At 54.7% G+C, this 21,681-nt stretch overlaps 1 protein-coding gene and 1 pseudogene across 11 annotated transcripts; both read right to left on the bottom strand.

Annotated features, from left to right (window-relative positions):
- Nucleotides 1-234: 234 nt before the first annotated feature.
- On the bottom strand, nt 235-18,389 carry LOC104141350 (tropomyosin alpha-3 chain). Of its 11 annotated transcripts, none has more exons than XM_068922148.1 (11): nt 18,331-18,389; nt 18,095-18,250; nt 13,281-13,414; nt 12,286-12,403; nt 11,980-12,050; nt 11,085-11,160; nt 9,959-10,021; nt 9,705-9,774; nt 7,829-7,907; nt 5,839-5,908; nt 1,485-2,199 (listed from the first exon to the last, which is right to left on the bottom strand). In XM_068922148.1, the coding sequence occupies exons 2-11, from the start codon at nt 18,224-18,226 to the stop codon at nt 2,122-2,124; spliced, it is 891 nt and encodes a 296-aa protein (XP_068778249.1). In that variant the 5' UTR covers nt 18,227-18,250; nt 18,331-18,389; the 3' UTR covers nt 1,485-2,121. The 11 variants fall into 11 exon arrangements, with proteins under 11 accessions (XP_068778256.1, XP_068778254.1, XP_068778255.1 ...); XM_068922146.1 differs by lacking the exon at nt 11,085-11,160 and adding an exon at nt 10,511-10,586 and having other exon boundaries at nt 1,489-2,199; XM_068922147.1 differs by lacking the exon at nt 11,085-11,160 and adding an exon at nt 10,511-10,586 and having other exon boundaries at nt 1,489-2,199; nt 18,095-18,253; nt 18,331-18,388.
- Nucleotides 18,390-20,486: 2,097 nt separating this feature from the next.
- On the bottom strand, nt 20,487-21,337 carry LOC138062850 (tropomyosin alpha-3 chain-like; annotated as a pseudogene).
- Nucleotides 21,338-21,681: the final 344 nt, after the last annotated feature.

Raw genomic sequence — 21,681 nt, 5'->3', positions numbered from 1 at the left:
GGCACACCGCCCCCCTCCGCCTACTGCGCATGCGCCCTGCTCCCCCCACCACCACCTCGGCGGGGGAAGCGGCGGGAAAATCCCGGCTCCGCCCCGAGGGGCTGAGGTAAAAACCGGAGGACTCGTCCCCCCCTTCGCTCCCTGCCCCCGGGAGCGAGAGACCGGCACAGACGCCCCCCCCCCCTCCCCTCAGCGAGGCCACCGCCGGGAAAGCACTGCAGCCGGACACCAGTGTGGAGGGAGTGGTTTTTATTTCAAAAGACAGTAAGACAATTGTTGTTGGGTTTTTTTTTTTTTTCAAATTTAGTATCAAAACACTTGATATGGTTCTTTTCTCCAGATTGGCCCCTAAAACCGCTACAACCAAGCAGCATGCTCGAACCACAAGCTACACGCGGCAAGCTTGGCACGTCTCCACACTCACGCCTCACGACGACTACACACCAACGCACTGCAGCATGGCTTGTACCTCATTAAGACATTAAGAGCACTCCTGGCCGGGAGGGGAAGGCCTCGGTCATTCCCCTCCTCCCCCAGGGGAGGCAGAACTCCTCAAAGAAAACAAGACTTTTGTACTTAAGCTGTTAAGTTGAACCCAGCGAGTGATAAAGCTTGGTACATCAGCACTTAGTGAAGGCAAATTCAACCCCTGTGTAGCAACGGGTTAGAGGGGCCACAGCTTCCCTAAGCCTACGGGGGGGGGGGGGGGGAAGGAAGTGACCAACACTGTGGGGAGGGGAAGGGAAACGACCCCTGTGAAGATTCAAATGTTCAGATAACAGACTTGGCTTACAAAAAAAAAGAGTCTCCTCCTGCTCACATCGCTTCTCCACAACACAGCATTACCTTAAAGCTGAGAAACTGATCTGTGCTTTTGGTAAAGAGCTCCTGGAGAGGAGTCCCAGCCCCAATAGGCCACATGGGATGAGGCAGGAAGGTTTCCCAACTGGCTTCCATTCCTAGCCAGGCCACTCCAACACAGTGGCCCAGAGCTAGGAACTGTTACACCCTCCTCCTTCCCCTGCCAAAGCAAGGCAGCCCAGAGCTGATTAACAGAAGGTTAATACCAAATTTTAAAGCTGAGAGCTTAGAAGTGTAGCTCATGAGCCTCAGTTATTTGGAATGTTTACAATGGTTGCTACAAAAAAAGGTAGTTACAAAATGTATACATCTCAAACATGCTCCCCAAACATTATTGCATTGTTTATTTCCCTTAATAATGCTGTTTCAAGCTCTGCCCAACCTGATGACCTTTAACCCTGAGGTGAAGTGGAAGATTAATGTTTGGTCAAGTTGGCAACAGAAGGTAAACCCTGGTCCCCAAGGGTTAGAGGTCAGCAGCGGCTGGGCTGGCCTCCACTGGCATCACATGGCAGAGGCAGTGGCAGGGATCCATTACATTTCATTCAGGTCTAGCAGGGTCTGATCCAGCATTCTTTGCGTGCAGAGATGCTCCTCTTTGGTGGATTTCAGTTTATCTGGTAGGAAGCAAGAGTTACATAGTTACAAGTCAGCTTAAGACAACCAAGAAACCTTCGCCAAAGAAAGCTTGCACTAGCCCGTTCCCAGCACACTGCCATAGCTAGGTTCTGTTTCCGGAACCTGCAGCTAGAAGCTCTGGAGTTACCTGGCTCATCTGTAGCCCTCATCTCTAGTGCTGCCGGTGCTTCCAAGTGGCAATGTCATGATGAACCTTTAGCTAGTGCTCTAGGCAGTATTTTGCATGCAGGTGCCGCAGGCTGCAGCTAGCTTTCTCCAGGGCTTCAACACTTCCAGACAGCAGACCCCAGTGGCCCCACAAGCCACCCAAGAGCAACCCAGAGATAAAATACATGTAGAAGTCACCCTCCCAGGATTACAAATGGTTGTGCCCCCACATTTCCCCTAGCACAGGATAGAGATGCCAAGCTGGTCACCAAGACCATTAACTACCTAGCAGCAGGTAGCAGACAACCATGCCTCAGGAACATTAAGGGAAGAGGCTTTTTCCAGTCAATGGCAAGCAGTGAGCAAGTAGGAGCAAGGGTGCTGCAACTCTGCCCCAGGCTACAGGGAGCTTGCACAGTCAGTTCTCACATGTTCCTTAAGCCAGGAGGAGAGCTCAGACCAGCCACTAGCACTCTAGGTAGGCTTTACTCCAAGGGACAGCCCACCCTCATCTCTGAAGAAATCCACACGCTGGGACACTGGACAGACAGGCTGTGGAAAGATGTCCTTTAGGTACAAGCAGTTTCTCCAAGAGAGCTCCCACCTCCCCCCTCCTGAGGGTCTGACCAGCCACCTCAGGGTTCAGAAATGATGCACTAAGCACAAGAGCGAAAAGCAGCCTTCCTAGGGCACTAGCAACAGCCGCATTTAAAGACTCCCCTGGAGGCACTCAAGAGACAGCTTTATGTCATGTAGTTTGAGACTAACTTTCAGAGTGTCTGTTAGCTTTCCCATCCCATTCTGGAACTCTGCATCTGCAGTGAGGCCAGGCCCTAGGCATGTCCTTTCCCCTCAAATCTAGGTTACAGCTCAACTGTATGAAAATACTACAGGCTTGCAGTGTCTTACAGAACACAAGGTCAGTGATTTATTCTTAGAAGTCATCATTCCATGCAGCAGGAAATCCTACAGTCATTCAGCCAACAGTAAAGTCATAGCACTTGACAGTTATCTAACAGACAAACCTAATTCCACCCCACCCCTCGGCTGGGGGGGCACCAGTCTGGTTCCATAGAGCGCCAGGCAGGCCCCACTGTACTAGTGAACAAGACTGCTCAGAGAACAGCCAAGTCCTAGGGTTACTTCACCAAGAATAGAGGTTACCTTTTTGAAAAAAGCTTTTAAATAAAGTATATTAGAGAGGATCAACTTCAACTGCCCCATTAAATAGCAGTAACTGCATAAAATCTGCCAGTCTGCAAATCACTTAAGAGTGATCAGATTTCACTGTGGTCCACAGCACTGGTGGTCGCAATAAGCTTGTTTAATGGCATTAGTGGGCCCCCTTCTCAGTCACACAGATCATGCAGCGTTAACTTCAGCTCGTTAGAGAGCAGGCGATTTTTCTCAAGCTGGCTGTACAGGCGCTCTGCAGCGGCAACAGGAGGATTAGGGGAAACAAGAGGAAAAGAGAAAGAGAGAAAGGGAAGGTTAGTAGAGTACCAAGATGAGCACATCAAATAACCTGTCTCCGTAACACATGCCTCTGATGATCGAGTCTAGGCTATTACACAGATGAAGACAGGGAGAACAAAGGTTTGTCTAACTTGCTTTTTTGCTCAGGAAGATCAGTGGAAGCCAAGTGCAGGCAGAAATGCAAGTGCTGCCAAGGGCTTATGAAGGCAGAGGAAGAGAATAACACCAGAAGAGGAGCCTGCAGGCTGGGCTGCACTGTACCCAGGTAAGGGGAGAGCAGGGACATGCTTTGAAGCCTGTGCAGCGTTTTGCAGAAGGAGGTAGTCCAGATATGGCTGGACCAAAACTGCCTTCCAGGATGAGCCATACCACCAGCAGTAGGACTGACAGGGTTACAGCAATAGGATAGGGACCCAGAGGGCTAAGGACAGCAGAATTGAGAATGACAGCATCTCACACCTGACTTGGAGAACACCAAGACATCACTTCATGCCACAGTAACAATCCACTACTTCAGAAGGCCTGAAGGCAGCATCTACTTTGGATACTGGACAGAGGAAGTTCTGGACCTCAGGTTCCTATTTTACAACTACCACAGAACAACCACATGGGCAGGGCACAGGCTGACACTGCATCCAACATCTGTCGCCCTACACCTGGTAACTGTCCTAACAGAAGCTTTCCTCTCAGGGCACTAGCAGCCCCACTCCTCCCCAGGGCTGGTACTCAAACACATGTGTTTATCAGCAGCCCCAAGGGTTCTCCCAGGACAGGTTACCTCTCAGGGCTGGACAGCCATACTCCTGCCATGTGATCTGTCAGCTACAGCCAGCCAGAACACTGTACAGCACCAGTTTAGCATCCATCTTTTCCCCTCCTTGTGGGAAAAGAGTGTTCTCCTAGCCAGACAACCCCAATTCCTGTGTTTGAGGGAATTCCAAGTGACAGAAAAACCCTAATAGTTCTGCCCAGTTGTAGCAAAACCCACAGCATGCTGCCACTGCTTGACGAGCTAGCATAAAGCCGAGCAACTCACTGGCCTTAGGCTTCTTCTCAAATCCTTTTTGTACTGGGCACCCCAAGCTTCTAGGGAACCCTTTGAAGGGGATCTACACTTCTCCTTGTTGCTTGCAGCCTAGGAATGTTTTACTCTTGAGCAAGACCTGGCTACATGACATCCAGGACACTCAGTCAAGCTGTTCACATGGTACAGGCCACAGCCTGCACCCTCCCCAGAGAGGCCGAGCCCTCCAGCCTGACAGCTGCACAAGGGGAAAGCACACCTTCACCTAGCTGCCCTCAGCACTTGCTCTAGCTCTGCCTCAGCCTGCAGGCCAGAGGGCAGTAATGCTGACTGTCCCTTTTTTAAAGCCACTGAGGGACCAAACAGCAGCAAGAGAAGCAGAGTTGCTGCCCACTACAATCTTAACTGGAAAGCTGAAGGAAATTGTGGTGTGGGGGACAGAAACATCCTATCCTGGCCTACGCCAGTGCCTGCCTTGCATATAGGCTGCTATTGCTGGGAACTCGCTCTGTCTTGCCTACCTAAGCAGGTAGGCTGGGCACCCCGATGTCCATCTCCAGCCCCAGGTGACCAGGGCATCCTGGATCTCTAGGGCAGCACAGGATAGGAATGCACTGCAATTAGCAGAAGCATGAATGACTAGGCTGGTACAACAGCTCATAGCCTTCAACTAAGTGCCCAATGTTACTGCTTGTGGACATGGACCTGATGATTCACCTGCATGAGAGAGTAGATAGACTTAAGTAATGGGCATGACCCTTCCTAGACCTCAGGAATAGCCTCTCAGTTTGAGTGTTTGTTCAGATCTGCTGGGACTGGCTCCAACACTTAGCCTTCTCCCTTCCCCACCCAACCCACAGGGCAGCCTCACAAGTCATGTTTGCATCTCAGGGAGCTCCAAGACCTGTGCCTCCTGGTCACTTTATCTGTGTTTGCAGGGCTCCTGAGTCAACAGCCCAGCTCCTGGTAACCAGCCTATACAAGCCTAGCAATCCAGTCAGACCAGAAGCCTTTCAAAACCTCCCAGGGCAGAAGTTACATCACCCACATGGCCATCTACCATCTACTGTGGAGTTCTATCAAGGCTGGTGTTGAGAGGGCCTGCCAAAGCCCAACCTTTGATAACATCACTTGCAAGACTGCTGTGCAACAGCACAGCAACCTGCTCCACACTGTGCAGGTTAGTAATAAACCCTTGATTGACAAGACCTCCCAATGAGGAGGGAGGCTGTTTCACAAGGGAGGGAGTGAAGTGCCACATCCCTCCCAGGAAGAGCTGGCAACCAAACACTAGGCTGGAAGCCTCCATTCCCCTTGGTATTTGGGACAGAAGCCCCACCTGCTCACACAGGATCTAGACCCTCTAGTTAAGCTGTAGGTTTCGTACTGGAGAATTACACATTCTTGCTCTTTAGTTACGTGGCACAGAGCTATTTCCTATACCCCAGGAAAGCTAGACCACCACCTGCCAGAGCTTTCTGAACTGTTACCCTTTGAAACCCCTTCCAAGAGGGCTCCCTCCTTCCCTGCTCAGATCTGCAGAAGTGTCCAGTGGGGGGGGGGGGGGGGGGAGGACAGGGACAACAACCCTGATACAGAGGCAGAGTGAGAACAGACTGAGGCAGTTCAGTGTGCTTGGAATACACTTATGGCTAGTGTTATTTGTGTGGGAGAACTGAATGCAAACAAACCTGAGGTTCAGGAAACCACTGGGGGTGTCCCATTTCACCAAAACTCGGCTCATGAAGGGCTCTTCGGGCCCTGTGGCAAACAAACCAATCCAGGAAGGAAAAAAGTATTTGACAAGCCACCATGAGGCAGCACATACAGTTATGTCAGGCTGATCAGTCCCTTGGTACCAAAACAACCAGCAACAGACTCAAATCAGCAGTGAAATGTGTCAAGTGTTTGCAGCCTGCCACCAGCTGCAGTGCTCAGTGTAGTGCTCCAAGCCACATTCCCCAGAAGCAACCTTGCACTCCTCAACCCCTGCACAGGGAGCTGGAAGAGTCCACCAGGCTTGTATTCCCTGGCACCAATGCCCTCAGCCCTGCTGTGGGCAATTCTCATTTCAGAAGCAAGGGCCTCACACAGGCAGACTACTGCAGCATCTAGCATTCAGCCAATCCTGTCCAACTAGAATTCAGTAAGAATTTGCTTGATGTTTATTAGCTTTCACATCCTGCCAGTGACCTAGTGACTATTAGGTGTGGTAGCTTCCCACTGCAAGCCAGCATTTGGCAACTGATACCAATGAATGCTACAGAGCAATCAAGTGTGGGGAGTGTCTTTAGCCAGACTGAAGCAGACACAGCTTGAAGACTTTCTGCTACAAACCCAAGCAAGCCATTTGATCCTACAGAGCATGCTGTGCAGAGGCACTGTGTGCAGAGCTGCAATTCACATGTGAGCCAATGAGACACCCAAAGGGTAAAAATTCAGTGCATTAATGAAGTCTATGTATTCCACCATCACCAATAAAGATTACACTGATTTGAAGGCAACATTGAAACAGTTACTCTAAAGCAGCAAATGGTCACTAGAAATCCATTTCTCAACAACACCAGCCGTTCCATTCAATTTATACAAGAGTTGTTTTTCCTTAAAAAAAAAGTGACATCATGCTCAAGCAAGAGGCAAGAGAAATACAAAAGAAGCTTTATGGCTCTACACAAGATATGCAGATGAGAACACAACATACTCCCAGCTACACCCAGACATTGAAAGGGCAGCCCCTTAGAGCACAGCAGCGTCTGGCACATCAGGTCAAACAGAGGGAGCTTTGTTTAGAAGCAAGTGCAGTATAACTGGGGGGCTGCTACTGCTGTCAAGTTTCAGTGTCTTTACAGCACTCGTTCCCAGGGATGCCCTGCACACAGTAACTGGAAAAAAGGTACTGGAATTCAGAGTGAGATGATGAGAGCATGAATGCAGGGTACAGATGCAGAACAAGCCATCAAGCAGAGAGGCAAATCCAAAGTGGAGTTTGGAATCACAAGATTTATCTGTGTGAAACAGAAGGAGACACTAATTTTAAGAGAGGCTTAAGTGTTTGTGCACAGCAAACTGTTCAGGGAGCTTTCAGATGCTAGTGTTAAGGCTCTTCCTCTATAATGCAAGTACCTGGCCTTTCCTTGGTTAGTAGTAAAGAATGTGCAGAGCAGCTGTTAGCAGAACCCACAGCAAACCTGAACAAAAAGCTAAGTAGCGAAGTTGCAGAAACACACAAGTTCAGCTACTTCCACAGATCACTTTATGATCCACTCCATCTCAAGCCTGTTATGGCGATTCCTGAGGAATCCACTTGAGCACTATCCACAGCCTCTTCCAAGAGGAATCCTGAGACCATGGCCTAATGCTCTAGCAGGCAACTAAGCAGCATTATCTTAGGACACCTTTTCCAGTGGGACTGGGAATTGCATTCCTTGGCACAGATCAGCGAGTTCAAGTCAGAACTCTAAGGCCAGCACAGCACTCAGTTACACATGCAGATCACAAGGACCTAGAGTTAGAATACAGCATGCTGCAAGGAAGCCTCTGCAATCCTACAGGCAGAGATCTGTAGAAGTAACCTAGACAGTGCCATTGATTTACTGGCTATGGAAATCACAGCAAACCAAGCAAGCTCTGGCTGTCTAGCCTGCTGAAGCAAGAGGCAAACACCAGCCAGCTCATATTTACATGGAAGTCATGTCATTCAGGGCGTGGTCCAGTTCCTCACTAATTGCTTTGTACTTCAGTTTCTGGGCATAGAGCTCATCTAGAAGAGGTTCAGGAGGAGAACAAAAGGGAAACAATGAGGGAAGGCAGAGTTCTTCCAACACCCTGGGGCAGGAAAAGCAGTATGGGATTCATGAACAGAAGAAAATGAAGTCAGTTGTGGAGACATCACAACTCTGTATTAGTTCCCAAGCAATGAATGAGAGTGTTCTGACAGCTTGAGGACAGGCTGACCAGCAAGTGCCTTCCAGATTACAAGCTAGCTCTAAGGTGAACAAAGCCAAGAACTTGAACCACATTAGCTTGTAAGAACACGCTGCTCTGCTAAGTCAGCAGGAACCACTGACAGATGGAGTACCAGGAAGAGGCAACTCCACTTCTTAGGGAGAGGATCTGATTGCTAAACCAAAGGAAGGCACAGATCAATTGAGTGCTTTGTTCTCACCTTCAGTTTCAATACGAAAAACTTGTTTGGGAGAAGTTGGTTAAGTAATAGTCCTGGGCATCAGAGGGAATTCCCATTACGTACATACACAGCTAGGCAGGATAAGCTGAACAGACAAGCCACACCTGTGTTCTCCACCAGATAATGTTGCTGACTGGCAGATCACCTGCCTTCAGTGGAGGAGGCAGTCTTGAAACTTGTACTGATGCACTCCTTTAAGACAGTGTAGGGCTGGCAGAGACGTCTCCCAGCACTGGCTCCCGAGACTACAGTACAGCTGTTAATGCTGTTAACTGTTTCACAGAACCCAGAGAACTTTGACAGCTGTCAAACTAGGTCACTTCAGCAGCAAGAATACAAACTGGAGCCAACTCTCCCCATCAGCATTTCAAGGGTAGCATGCATGGACTTGGAGGAGTTTTTGCCGTTCCCAATAAAGGCTTGCCCTGGATCATGAATTGGCTCAGATTGCTGCTTGGCTGCAGTTCTGGAACAGCTCAGCTGACACCATTGCTATTTCTAGATAAAACTCCTGAGCTACTCCAGACAGAAGGACACAGCTTTGAATCTCCAAGACCTGGCACTAAAAGACCACTAGGGTACATGCTGTGGTCAAGGCAAGGGTCCGCTAAAATTTTTGGCTTGCCAGCACCAGCACACCATCCACAGCTGTCTACAGCAGACTCAGCCACAGCCCCAGATCTAAAACAGGTAGCTGGAACCTTCTCTTCCCATCCTTTGGGGAGGGATACAATTTTGTGAAGTCAGGCATCAGGAGCGTTTAAGTACTGCAAAACCAGGAACAGAAGGAAGAAAGAAACATATCCTTGGCAAAAGCAGACCATCATACTGCATGGATGGGGCTTCAGGTGATTTAATCTTGAATTAGGACTGATGCTGGGCAGTCCAAACATTCATGGGGGCTGGCTCATGACTCACCAACTACTGTCTGGAGCTGACTTGCAAGAAAGCTGGTCTGCAGCAGTCATGTGCATGCAATTCTGCACAGAAATGTGTTATTGTAGCCAGTTCCTGTTGAGTTCAGGTGGCTTTTCCTACCCCACTCCTTAACTCGGGTTAAACTGGAGCATTAGTAACTTACGTTCCTGCCAAGATTTACCATCCATGCTGTCTGTTACTATGAGTCAGATATGGAAAGATGTTCAGATCAAGAACTGTTTCTTGGCTGCGCTGTGGCAGGCCGCATTTTAAGAGTGGGTACACCAGGCACAGCTCTTGAGCCCAGAGGCTTCAACCTCACCTTGCAGGCTGAGTTTGGCCATGCTCCAAGTGCAGAGCAGTGTCTCCACTCTCCAGCTATCTGGGAGACAGCCTTCCTCAGCTCCCCACTCCTCACCACATGTTCTTTGGCTTCCCCATCCCAGAATGTACCTTCCAAATCATCAATGGTCTTCTCCAGCTTGGCTACAGATCGTTCAGCAAATTCAGCACGAGTCTCCGCCTGCCAGACAGGAGTGAATCAGTCAGTGCAACAGCTTTCACGTGCAGCAAAGAACTAAAAAAAGCATCAGCCTGAGGATACAGCATCTCCTATCCTCCATGTCTCTCCCCAATGAAATCGAGGACTGAATCCCCAAGGGGCCAAGCCCACATGACCAGGTGGCTATCCTGACATGGTCACTCACCTCTTTGAGTTTATCAGTCAGGATCTTGATCTCTTCTTCATATTTATCCTCTTTTTGGGAGTACTGTGGAAGAGGAGAGAGAAAGTCAGCAAACAGCAGCCCTCAGCAACCCCAGGTATCTCCCACTCCAGAGATCTTGCAGCTTACAAGGGGAGACAAATGTCTCACTGCATATAAATGGCCAAAGGGACTTTGAGCTGATGGTTGTTCACACCCATACCCTAGTCCAACAGGACTGGGTCAGGCAGCAAGTCCCACATCATGCACGCAACATATGAAGTTGGGCACAGATTCACATCCGAGCAACATGAACATCTTGGCTGCTCGAGTCTGCCTCAAGGCAGGGAAGGGCAGGCTTCCTGCACTCCCAGCTTCTAGAAGTCAACATAAACTCTGCACTGAAATCCGTTAGTTCTCCTGGGAGAGCAAGCACTGCTCTCTGTGCTTGCTCAAGGCTGCAGCTGCATCACTTCCATCCCAGTGGGTGCTCTGCAGTCATATACTCTTCTAGTAAAAGAGAAAGGTTTCTGGCCCTTTGAAAAGCAGCCCTACCTTCTCAGCCTGAGCCTCAAGAGACTTGAGATTGTTGGTGACATTCTTCAGCTCCTCCTCCAGCTCGGAACATTTACTGTTGATTTTTGTAAAGAAAGGGAGCAAAAGAAGAAAAGTGGGAGGGAAAGACAGGAGAGATGAAGTGAATCCATGTGCAGGAAAGACCAAAGAGCTTTTTAGGAGACAATCTATGATCAGACTGGATGAGCCCTTGCTTCAAAGGCACTTCTGCAGGAAGCAAGTTCCCTCCCGGCCTCCAGGTTCACACTTTAAATAATCTGCTGGCATTGGCACAAGGCACTGAACTGAGCAGCTGAGATATGGACACAGATTTGTGCTGGACCTAGAGTCTTCAAGTAGAAGTTGCACGTTTAATTTGCTGTAAGGAGGGGAAGTTGCTCTGATGTCTGAATGGGTGGCAGCTGCCCAGCTAGCCAAGAATATTTATGGTCAGAGAGGACAGAGCATTCCAGGAGGGAGAGAGAGAAAGAGATGCAATAAGCTGAAGGAAGGAGTGTAACAAGACGACCTCAAGAGCTTTGGTTTAATGGTTTGAGAAGGGAAAGGTTAGTACCTTTTCTTCGGCAACAGATAGACACTTCAAGTTCTGGTCCATCACTCTGATCTGCTCCTGCAGCTCCCGGCAACGACTGTTAGTGACGGTCACATGATGGCACAAGCCAGGTGGGACAAGGGTCAAAAGGGCCACAAATAACACAATAAAGCAGAGCAAAAAAGGAGGGAGGGGAAAAACAAAAATGTCATGGTCATGACATGCATGTCGGGCAAGAAGCATAGCGCCACTGCTGCATATACACTAACTTTGTTAGACAAGGCCCAGAAGACTGAGGAAGGCCCTGACCAACTCCTTAAGGATCAGTTAAAGCACCCAGACAAGTGAAAGGAGCCCAGACAATGCAATTTGTGTCTCTGCTCTGAGCAGAGGAAGTTTAGCTTGCTGCTCAGCAATGCAGTGCAAGTCTCTAGTGGTTATTGCAGTTTCTTTATTAAAAAAAAAAAAAGGCCAGGGAGACCAGCCTCAGCTACAGAGCCGCCTCTGGACATTCCACATGCTGTTTCAACCCCCTGCTCAGGAAGCCTTCGCAGTTTTAGGACAAGTACTGTGCACTCAGGTGTGTCACAGCAACGTGGAAGGAGCTAGTGACCATACAAAGCAGTGCTGGTGAATAGTGAATGGAGAAGGATCCTTTGGCCCTTACTGCCCAAGAAGTCACTCCATGCAAAGAGGCAGACGTCTCCACTACAAGACAAACAATGTCAACTTTGATGCACGCATCTACGTTCTCAGTGGACCAAATCCTGTTCAGCGGAAATTTCCAACTCTTTCATCTGAAGATCTAAACCACCCCATATTTTGGGCCTTATGTAACAAGGTTAGAAATGCTCTGTTAGTGTTAGTTTCCATGCAAAGGTAGACATGCAAGTTGTATGCGAGCAGATATACTCACGACTCCGCAAGTTCAGCTCTCTCTTCAGTACGCTCCAGATCTCCTTCTATGATCACCAGTTTCCGAGCAACCTGGAAGGGAGAGTCAGAGTTAACAGGAAGGTATTTTGTACTCACAGGCTGTGCAAGGTAGTAACGGAAGCGTTTGCTGGAGTTGCCAGAGTCTCTTGGCAAGACATAATACTGGTGTAGCTCTGCTGAGAGCTAGGTTCTCTCTCCAAGTTCGCTGAGGAAAGCACTGTCTACAGGAAGAGGAGCCACCTCTCCTGGCCAAGGCCAGCTGTATTAGAGCATCCAAGAGCCTCACCTCCTCATACTTCCTGTCTGCCTCCTCAGCAATGTGCTTGGCTTCCTTGAGCTGGATCTCCTGTAGTTCCATCTTCTCCTCATCCTTCAGAGCTCTGTTTTCAATAACTTTCATGCCTCTGCATGCCCCCCCCAAAAAAAAAAAAGGGCAGTGAGGGGAGATGTATAAACCAATCCTGTACAAGCCAGCAAGAGTATAATGCATTTCAGAGCATTCACAGCACTCCCACTGGAGCAATGTTGCTTCCCTATGAGCTGTAAGACCTCTGAGCACAGAGGATAGCACAGCAAGACAGGCACTGCTGGGCTGATGCAAACAGAGCAACCTCAATTGCTCAGAATTAACCTGCCCTGGAGCATTATTCCAGCAGCTCACTGGACTCCTTGACCAAGGAAAACAGGGTGCTGCTGAGAAGGACAAGTGAGGCTCTCTTAGGGAACGCTATACAGTTGAGCTGAGCACCTTCCAGACTGAAATGTGAGAAGAGCCAAGTCTGTCATTATGGCAGGAACATCAGCTGGGTCAGGCTGCTCACTACAGCATATGCATTGATGAAACACATCAGCCAACTGGAAGCGCTTTGATGGGACAACTCCCCTCTGAATTACACTCCCAGGTTAGCAAGAGACATCTGCCAGAATGGAATACTCTGGCAGAAGCAGCAGGAAGAAAAGCTTCCCCCATTCCCAGCAGTCATCTTTACCCAATAAATGGCTTCCCAGAACCTCCTCCTTTCTCTTCCCTCAGAGAGGTAGAGGCAGGGCAGCCCACAGCACTTGCTTGCTACTTAGCCTCAGGTTCTAAGAATACTCACTTCAGGCCACAGCATTGTCTTAGAGGCTCTGCATAAGCAGCTCTTGACTCCCACATCCAGCCTTGATGTGGCATTTACTTCCCACCCTCCAGGAAGCCCAAGAGGTTGATGGCACAGGGCCCTCGGTCAGGAACACGTTTGGCTGTTGGTTTACCAAGTGAGCGCTGCAAACCCTGCTCACCTTTCACTTTCATCTGCAGCCTTCTCCGCCTCTTCCAGCTTCTGCAGAGCTGTGGCAAGACGCTCCTGGGCTCGATCCAACTCCTCTTCTACCAGCTGGATGCGGCGATTCAAAGATGCCACTTCTGCCTCAGCCTAGAGGGAGCAGATCAGAGTGACTCAGTCCGTAGCCGGGTTAGCAGCTAGTGCAGGGCAGCCAAGGTCTGTCTTTAGGTCAGTGGCAGCACACTGGAAGCCAAATCAAATACAGCATGCTTTATCCACTTCCTTACACCGAGACAGCACTCCCCATATGCTTGTGCGTTAAGCCTTGCAAGATTTAACATACAGCTTAGCAAGTATGGCAGTCATCCTGCAGGTTTCTCACATGTCAGCTTGAGCTGCCTTGTGAGTTTAGCATAAGTCATCTACTTAGTGTTTATGGCTTGATGTGTCTTCCTCTGCAGCTGCTGTCACCCTGCCAGGCCATCAATCATAGTCCTATTTATCCACCACACCAGAGCTCCATGGCAGCCTACTACTTAGCATAAAGTCAGTTTGTGCATGTGATCTAGACATGAGTGTTGCTTGAAACAAGTTCTCTTAGCAGCAAAGCGAGAAAGATTAATAGCTCCAGGTTCAGAGGTCTGCCAAGCTGCGTCACAGCACTGGCAGATCAGGCTTTCTGCAGAGCTGCCCCAGACCCGGGCAGCAATGTGGTTCAGCCGATAGCTTTAGTGTCCAGAATTCCAGTGACTCAAGCCACGAATAGCCAACTGTGCTCCAGGTTTCCTTCCTCCTAGTAATTTACTCTCTCTGGGCTATTAGTGAAAGTCTGATCCAGTCTTGAGATGAGCTAGGGAGGCTGTTCCCCAGCAATAGTCACTTGGGGACAGCCACATCATTTCAGCCTTATTAGCCAGGAGTCAGTGAAACTGCCGAGAGCCTGGGGGCCCTATGTTTGCTGCAAGGCAGTACCCAGAAACACAGCCACAGGAATGACTGAGGCTTTAGTGAAATCAGCAGAGATCAAAAGCTATCACGCACACCCAATCAGGCCTGTTACTTTGCACTGCTCACAGCAGCAGCACTATCAGTATCAGCCACAAAGCATCTGCTTCCAGCTCAGTCTGTCATCCACCCTTGACCAGAACTGGAGGGAAGCCTGGAAGCTTTGGGGACACTAAAGCCTCATCAGAGCCATCCCTGAGGAACATAGCATCCTGTTCTCCAGCAGCATTTCTAAGCTATTACAGAGATACCATGGGACCACAGCCATTTCAGGACAGCATTGTGATCTATTACAGAGACACTAGTGCACAGGCACATGCCAGGCATATATGAAATATCCCAGCTACTTGCAACAAAGCAGCCTGCAAAGACATGCTGCTTCTAAGCAAGCCGGCTGATGCCCAAGGAAGGAGGAACAGAGCAATGAAAGAGGCCAGTGTTAGAATAGGGTTTAAACACAAATCATGTTCAGTTCCTGGGGGGCAGCTGTGCAAGCTCTTCCCTCCCAGGCCAGCCCATGAATACCACTGCATGGTGCCCTGGCAGGCAGCAAGGTGATCAGCACCTCCCAACAGCAGGTTTCAAAAGGCAGGTTGTGAGAATGGAACTTGCTTTAAAAGGAGCTCCCATGCCAGCACACCCTGCTCTTCACCATGGAAACCTGCAGCACTCTGATGCTCAAACAAGCCAGCACTACAGCATGCAGTCACAGACCCAGCCCTGCTAGAGCAGCCAGCACATTCCTCCAGAGGAGGAAGTGGTCTGCTAGAAGAGGAACAAAATGATATGCTAAACAGAACTGGAAAGGAGACTGTTTGACACACACTCATATAGCCTATTAAAGAGGCAAGAAGCTGCTCCCCCCCCCCCCAAGGGGTAGGGGCACACCAGGCCTGTTTCCTGACCTCTAGAACCTCATCGCTTCACCCTGACTTCCTGTAGTCAGAGCTTGACCCACCCAAGAAAACTCCCCTGCTGTTAAGGAACTGCCTCCATCCTTGTTAAGGATGGGTCTGCAGAAGGACCCTTATCCTTCATTTCTGCTTTTCTTCACTGGATACAGCTGAAGCTGGCAGGCTTCCCCCAAACACTGGGGTGACACTTCCAAGCAGCCCCACTGCTGAACATCCCCGTTACTCCACACTTCCTGCAGACTCGGGGAGACAGCCCTGAGTCAGAGAGCTACAAAGAGCCCTGCAAACCATGGGCAGAACTTTCCATGGCATTCACAGTTCCACATCACTTCCCCAGGCCACGGGGATCTGCTAAGAAGGAAATTCCTCAGGACCCAGCAGCACACAAGGGCCAAGCCACAGATTCTAGGGTGAGCAGAAGATGCTACGACACTGCAAGTACAAATTCTCTCTCCATGTAACAGGGCTCCAGCAAGCTGGTGTGGAAGCAGTGTTGTCATGGGAACATGCATGCTATTGCAAGAGAATTCCTTATGTGGCTGCAAATAAAGAGCAGAAGTAAGGTTTGGGAGTGGCCTCATTTTACTGCACAGTAGAATCTTCTACTGTCAGACTCAATAGCAAAGCCAGATCTGTCCCAGGAACCCCACACAGAAGCAGTGACACACTGCTCCTTATGGACTCCACCCACATCACACATTTAGACTTCAGCATGCTGGCTTTAAAAGCCTCAGCCTTGCAATTTGAGCTGCAACTAGCAGTACAATTACTGCAATTAGCAGTAAAGTCACTATGCAAATTTACAACGAGTCTCACTCAGATCTGAGCAATCCAAGATCTGTCCACCCCTCAAATCTTCCCTGCAAAGAGCACGAGCATCTGCCTGCCTCACTGGCCTGCTGTTCATGAGCTGCCTCAGTCTCTTGGTCTGAAGGAGCTGCAAGAGCAGGGTGCTTGCCAGTTTAGATTTTGATGTGGTTGCTCCTTCCTTCCCTTCGAGCAATTCCAGCCCAGTCACTGTCTGCTGCCCTTCCCCCATGCTTTCATAACAAGGGCACTAGTATTCGAGGCATTCTTGCACTGAACAGTGGAGATCCCCACTCATTAGCCAGTATTTTAGCAGGATACAGAGTCTAGGAGTTTTCCACTGAGCTCCTGCGCTGGCAGCATCACAAGTGAGATCACTTCCATTTTATCAGCACATGCCAAGGCAACTTACACCTTTGTGCTTGCAACATTGGGCCAGACAAGATGGCCAGGTTCCTCCCCTTCCTCTTGAACAGCTCAGAGTGAGCAAGCAGCCAGGAAATCTGACCAGAGACCAAGAGCCCTTTTCAGCTCCTCCCCAACACCCTCAGGTCACTGCACAAGCAAGTTTCAGTTCAAAGCTGGCTTGCAAGACAAGTAACAAAGAAAGAAACCCACCAGGTCTTCCCAATTTCTGATGCTTTTCAGAAAGCGAGCTGCTCCTCAGCATCTGCAGAGCTGGAGGCAGCTGTTTTGCCCAGGCTATGCCATGGCTCAGAAGCAGACTTGCAAGATGTTACTATCCCTGAGCCCATTTCAGGGAAAACAGTAAGTGAAACCCAAAGTCGTTCCACAGCAGCAAACAGACAGCAGCTTTTGTACTCTTGCAAACACCGTGGCCTAGCTGTCAGCCTCCTCTTCCAACTGTACTAACACCAGGTTTCAGATTCAGGAAACCTCAGCAAGAACAAGCAAGCTGTCCTGCCAGGTAAGTCACCATACAGAAGCTGACTTTGCCACTAGCTCAGAGGGGCTAAACCTTGCCTAAGCAACAGACACCATTTCAAGTAGCTCATCTTCTAGATAGCTGCCTGCTGAGGTAATGCTGGTATTTACAAAAAGCCAGGCTAAGTTTATACAGATGTTCCAACAGGCCCAGATTTCAAAGTGCTGCTGCCCAGACTTGGCTTTCCTGAATGGTTATGCCACACATCTGACCACTAGCAGCTAGCTGCTCCTCCTGCCCAAAGGGGCTTCCTTAACTCCTACGGAGCCCAACTCATCCGAGCAAGCTAAACAGACCCCAACACAAGGGGCAAGAAGTCAACACTCCAGGTAAGACCGCTGGGACAGCAGGGTGCATGCAACACAGCAACGCTGTAGATGCAGACAAGCGTTCAGCAAGACAGGAGCTCGGTACAACAGGCAGGAAACCAGGCACTGGGCTACCTCCACACACCTACACAGGCAGCTGGGGACACAAAGCCTCAGCAGCGGGCAGCTCCTGGGGAAGGAAAACTAAACCTTCTGAATTTGAAGACCTTTTGAACAGAACACGATGCCTGTTTTGACCCCAGCCAGGGGATCAGCAGACCCATAAACTAGCATGTAGACCTGTAGCCTACAGAGCCCTGCCGCCGTCTTCAGACAAGCGGGCGAACCTCTACTAGGCAGCGACCCCAGGAACACCACTGCGACCCGTGAACCGAGCACGGGAGCCAAGCGGGGGCCAGCCGAGGGGCGCGCGGAGCTCCGGCGGAGCCGAAAGCCGCGGGAAAGGCCCGAACGGGGCAAACTGGACGCGCAGGGGAGCGGCTGGTCCGGAGCAGCGAGCTGCGGCGACTGAACCTCTCCCCGCAGTCACCGAGCGGGGCTGGGCGACGGCAGGCGCTGCCCGGCCCCGGCTTCCTCCGCGGCCGCACGCCGGAGACCGCGATCACCCCCCGCCTCCCCGGCGGCTCCGCCGCAAACCGGGGCCCCCGGAGCTGCCCCGGGAGCGGCATCCCGGGGCCGCCCCCGGTGCTCCAGGTCGGGGGGGGGGGGGGACGAGCAGAGCGGGGCTGCCGCGGGACCGACGGCCAAGGCGGGGCTCCCGCTAACGCGGCGCCGGGAGAGGAGCGGAGGGGCCCGGTCTCGGCGGCGGCGGGGGTCGGGGCGCCGGTACCTGCTCGCGGTTGCGGCGCTCGGCCTCCACCTCGCGCTGCAGGCGGTCGGCGCGCTCCTCGGCGTCGTCCGCCTGCTGCTGCAGCACCTGGATCTTGCGCTTCACCGCCTCGATGGTGGTGGCCCCCGCCATGGCTCCCGCGCCGCCGCCGCCGCCGCCGCCGCCGCCGCCGCCGCCGCCGCCGCCGCCGCCGCCGCCGCCGCCGCCGCCGCCGCCGCCGCCGCCGCCGCCCCGCTCCGCTCCGCTCCGCGCCGCCGCCCGGCCCCGCCCTGAAATACCGGAACCCGCCGCCCCGGCCCCGCCACCGGGGAAGTGACGTCACTTCCGCCCCGCGCGCGCGGCCGGCCGCGGGGTCCGGATGTGCCCCGCCCCGCCCCGCCCCGCGTCGCCATGGCGACGAGGTGCGTCCAGGCCCGGCGCGGCCCCACGGGAGACCACGACCCGGCACTGCCCCGTGGGGGACCCGGCGCTGCCCCACGGGAGACCAGGACCCGGCACTGCCCCACGGGGGACCCGGCACTGCCCCGTGGGGGACCTGGCACTGCCCCACGGGAGACCAGGACCCCGCACTGCCCCGTGGGGGACCCGGCACTGCCCCACGGAGACCGGGACCAACCCGCAGGGGACCCGGCACTGCCCCACGGGGGACCCGGCACTGCCCCGTGGGGGACCCGGCGCTGCCCCACGGGAGACCAGGACCCGGCACTGCCCCGTGGGGGACCTGGCACTGCCCCACGGGAGACCAGGACCCGGCACTGCCCCACGGGGGACCCGGCACTGCCCCGTGGGGGACCCGGCGCTGCCCCACGGGAGACCAGGACCCGGCACTGCCCCATGGGGGACCCGGCACTGCCCCACGGGAGACCAGGACCCGGCACTGCCCCACGGGGGACCCGGCACTGCCCCACGGGGACCGCCACTGCCCCATGGGGGACCCAGCACTGCCCCATGGGGACCGGGACCAGCCCACGGGGGACCCGGCACTGCCCCACGGGGGGCCTGGCACTGCTGCATGGGGGAACCAGGACTCAGCACTGCCCCACGGGGACTGTCACTGCCCCACAGGGCACCTGGCACTGCCCCACGGGAGACCAGGACCTGGCACTGCTCCATGGGGGACCCAGCACTTCTCCACGGGAGAGACCAGCACCCAGCACTGCCCCACGGGACCGGCAGTGCCCTGTGGGGGCCTGGGCACCGCCTCCTGGGGCACTCAGTGCTGCCCCACAGGGTACCGGCACTGCCCCACAGGACCCACACTGCCCCATGGGGACCGGCATGGCCCCACAGGACCCGGCTCGGCCCCGCAGGGACCCGGACTGCCCCACGGGGACCAGCACTGCCCCACGGGGACCAGCATGGCCCCACAGGGCACTGGGACGTGGCCCTGTGCCACAGGACCAGCACTGCCCCACAGGACCCGGCTCGGCCCCGCAGGGACCCGGACTGTCCCAAGGGGACCGGCATAGCCCCACGGTGACCAGCGCTGCCCCATGGGGCACTGGGACACGGCACTGCCCCATGGGGACCGGCATGGCTTTGTGGGGACTGGCATGCGGTACTGCCCCACAGGACCCACATTGCCCCACAGGACCCAGCTTGGCCCTGCAGGGACCCGCAGTGCCCTGTGGGGACCTGCACTGCCCCACGGGGACCGGCGCTGCCCGACAAGGGACCGGCACTGCCCCACGGGACCCAGCACCGCCCCATGGGGCACAAGGACATGGCACTGCCCCACGGGACCCGGCTCGGCCCCACGGGACCCGCAGTGCCCCATGGGGACCGGCACCGCCCCATGGGGTGCCAGGACATCGCACTGCCCCACGGGACCCGGCTCGGCCCCACAGGGACCCGCAGTGCCCCGTGGGGACCCGCACTGCCCCATGGGGACCGGTGCTGCCCTACAAGGGACCAGCACTGCCCCATGGGACCCAGCACTGCCCCACAGGGTCCTACATTGCCCCACAGGGACCGGCACTGCCCCATGGGGCACCAGGACATGGCACTGCCCCACGGGACCCAGCACCGCCCCATGGGGGGCCAGGACGTCGCACTGCCCCACGGGACCCGGCTCGGCCCCACAGGGACCCGCAGTGCCCCGTGGGGACCAGCACTGCCCCACGGGACAGGCACCGCCCCATGGGGCGCCAGGACGTCGCACTGCCCCACGGGGACCGGCGCTGCCCCGTGGGGTGCCAGCACCTGGCACTGCCCCATGGGACCCGGCTTGGCCCTGCAGGGACCCGCAGTGCCCTGTGGGGACCCGCACTGCCCCACAGGGACCAGCACTGCCCCGTGGGGCGCCAGGACGTTGCACTGCCCCACGGGGACCGGCGCTGCCCTACAAGGGACCGGCACTGCCCCACGGGACCCAGCACTGCCCTGCAGTGACCTACACTGCCCCACAGGGACCGGCACTGCCCCATGGGGCGCCAGGACGTGGCACGGCCCCACGGGACCCGGCTCGGCCCCGCAGGGACCCGGAGTGCCCCGTGGGGACCCGCACTGCCCCACGGAGACCGGCACCGCCCCATGGGGCGCCAGGACGTGGCACGGCCCCACGGGACAGGCGCAGCTCCCCACGAGCACCCAGCTCGGCCCTCCGGCCCGCCGAGCGCCCCGGGGGCAGCGGGCCAAGGCGAAGCTCCCGCCGCGGCGGAGGAGACCCCCGGGCGCCCGCTGCCGGCACCTTCGCGGACCGGGCGCCGGGCGGCCGGCGGCTCGCGCCCCCCCATACGTACGTCGGCCGCCTTCTTCTCGGCCAGCTCCAGCTTCTCCTGGGCGTCCTTCAGGGCCTCGGAGTACTTGTCCAGCTCGTCCTCCGTCCCCTTCAGCTTCTTCTGCATGGCGGCCAGCTCGTCCTCCAGCTGCAAGGGCAGAGCCGTCACGGCGGCGGCGGGCGGCCGCCCGGGCCCCGTCCTGCCGGCCGGCGCCGCCGCCGTCCCCCTCCTACCTGCTTGCTCCTCTCCTCCGCCTGCTTCTGCTCGGCCTCCGCCTGCTCGGCCCGGTCCAGGGCGTTCTCCTTGTCCAGCTTCAGCATCTGCATCTTCTTCTTGATGGCCTCCATGGCGGCGGCGGCGGCGGCGGCGGCGCGGGCAGGGACGGGGGCACGGGCGGCGCGGGCAGGGCTCCCCGCCGGCCCGTTTATCGGCGCGGCCCTGCCCGGGGGCGCGGGGGGGTTTTTGCCTTTCTTGGGCCGAGCCGCCTCCTCGAGCTCCCAAAATGTCTCTGCTCGGGACCCATTGTCCGAGCCCGGGGGGGGGCCCGGCCGGCCGCGGCCTTATTTGGGCTCCTGCGGGACAGCTGGGGGGTTATAAAAAGCAGCGGCCGGGCTGCGAGCGGGGGGTCCTGCATTGTCTTCGGTGCCCCCCCCCCTCCGGTGACATGGGACACCGCCGGGACGCTCCCGCCCCGGGGCCAGGACGCCTGGGCCCTGGCATCCTTCGGGGCTCTGCTTGGCCGGCGCGGGGCGGGGGGGGGCCGTGGGGCACCGGACCCCCCCCCAGCCGGCGCGGGGGCTCGCACCGGCGCGGGGGCCCCCTTTTGCCCCCGAGCGGGGGGCTGGCGCGGCCTGACTTTCACCCGGG

Source organism: Struthio camelus, chromosome 30, assembly GCF_040807025.1.
Source record: "Struthio camelus isolate bStrCam1 chromosome 30, bStrCam1.hap1, whole genome shotgun sequence".
Lineage (NCBI taxonomy): Eukaryota > Metazoa > Chordata > Aves > Struthioniformes > Struthionidae > Struthio > Struthio camelus.
This window is presented reverse-complemented; position numbering and strand designations above follow the sequence as displayed.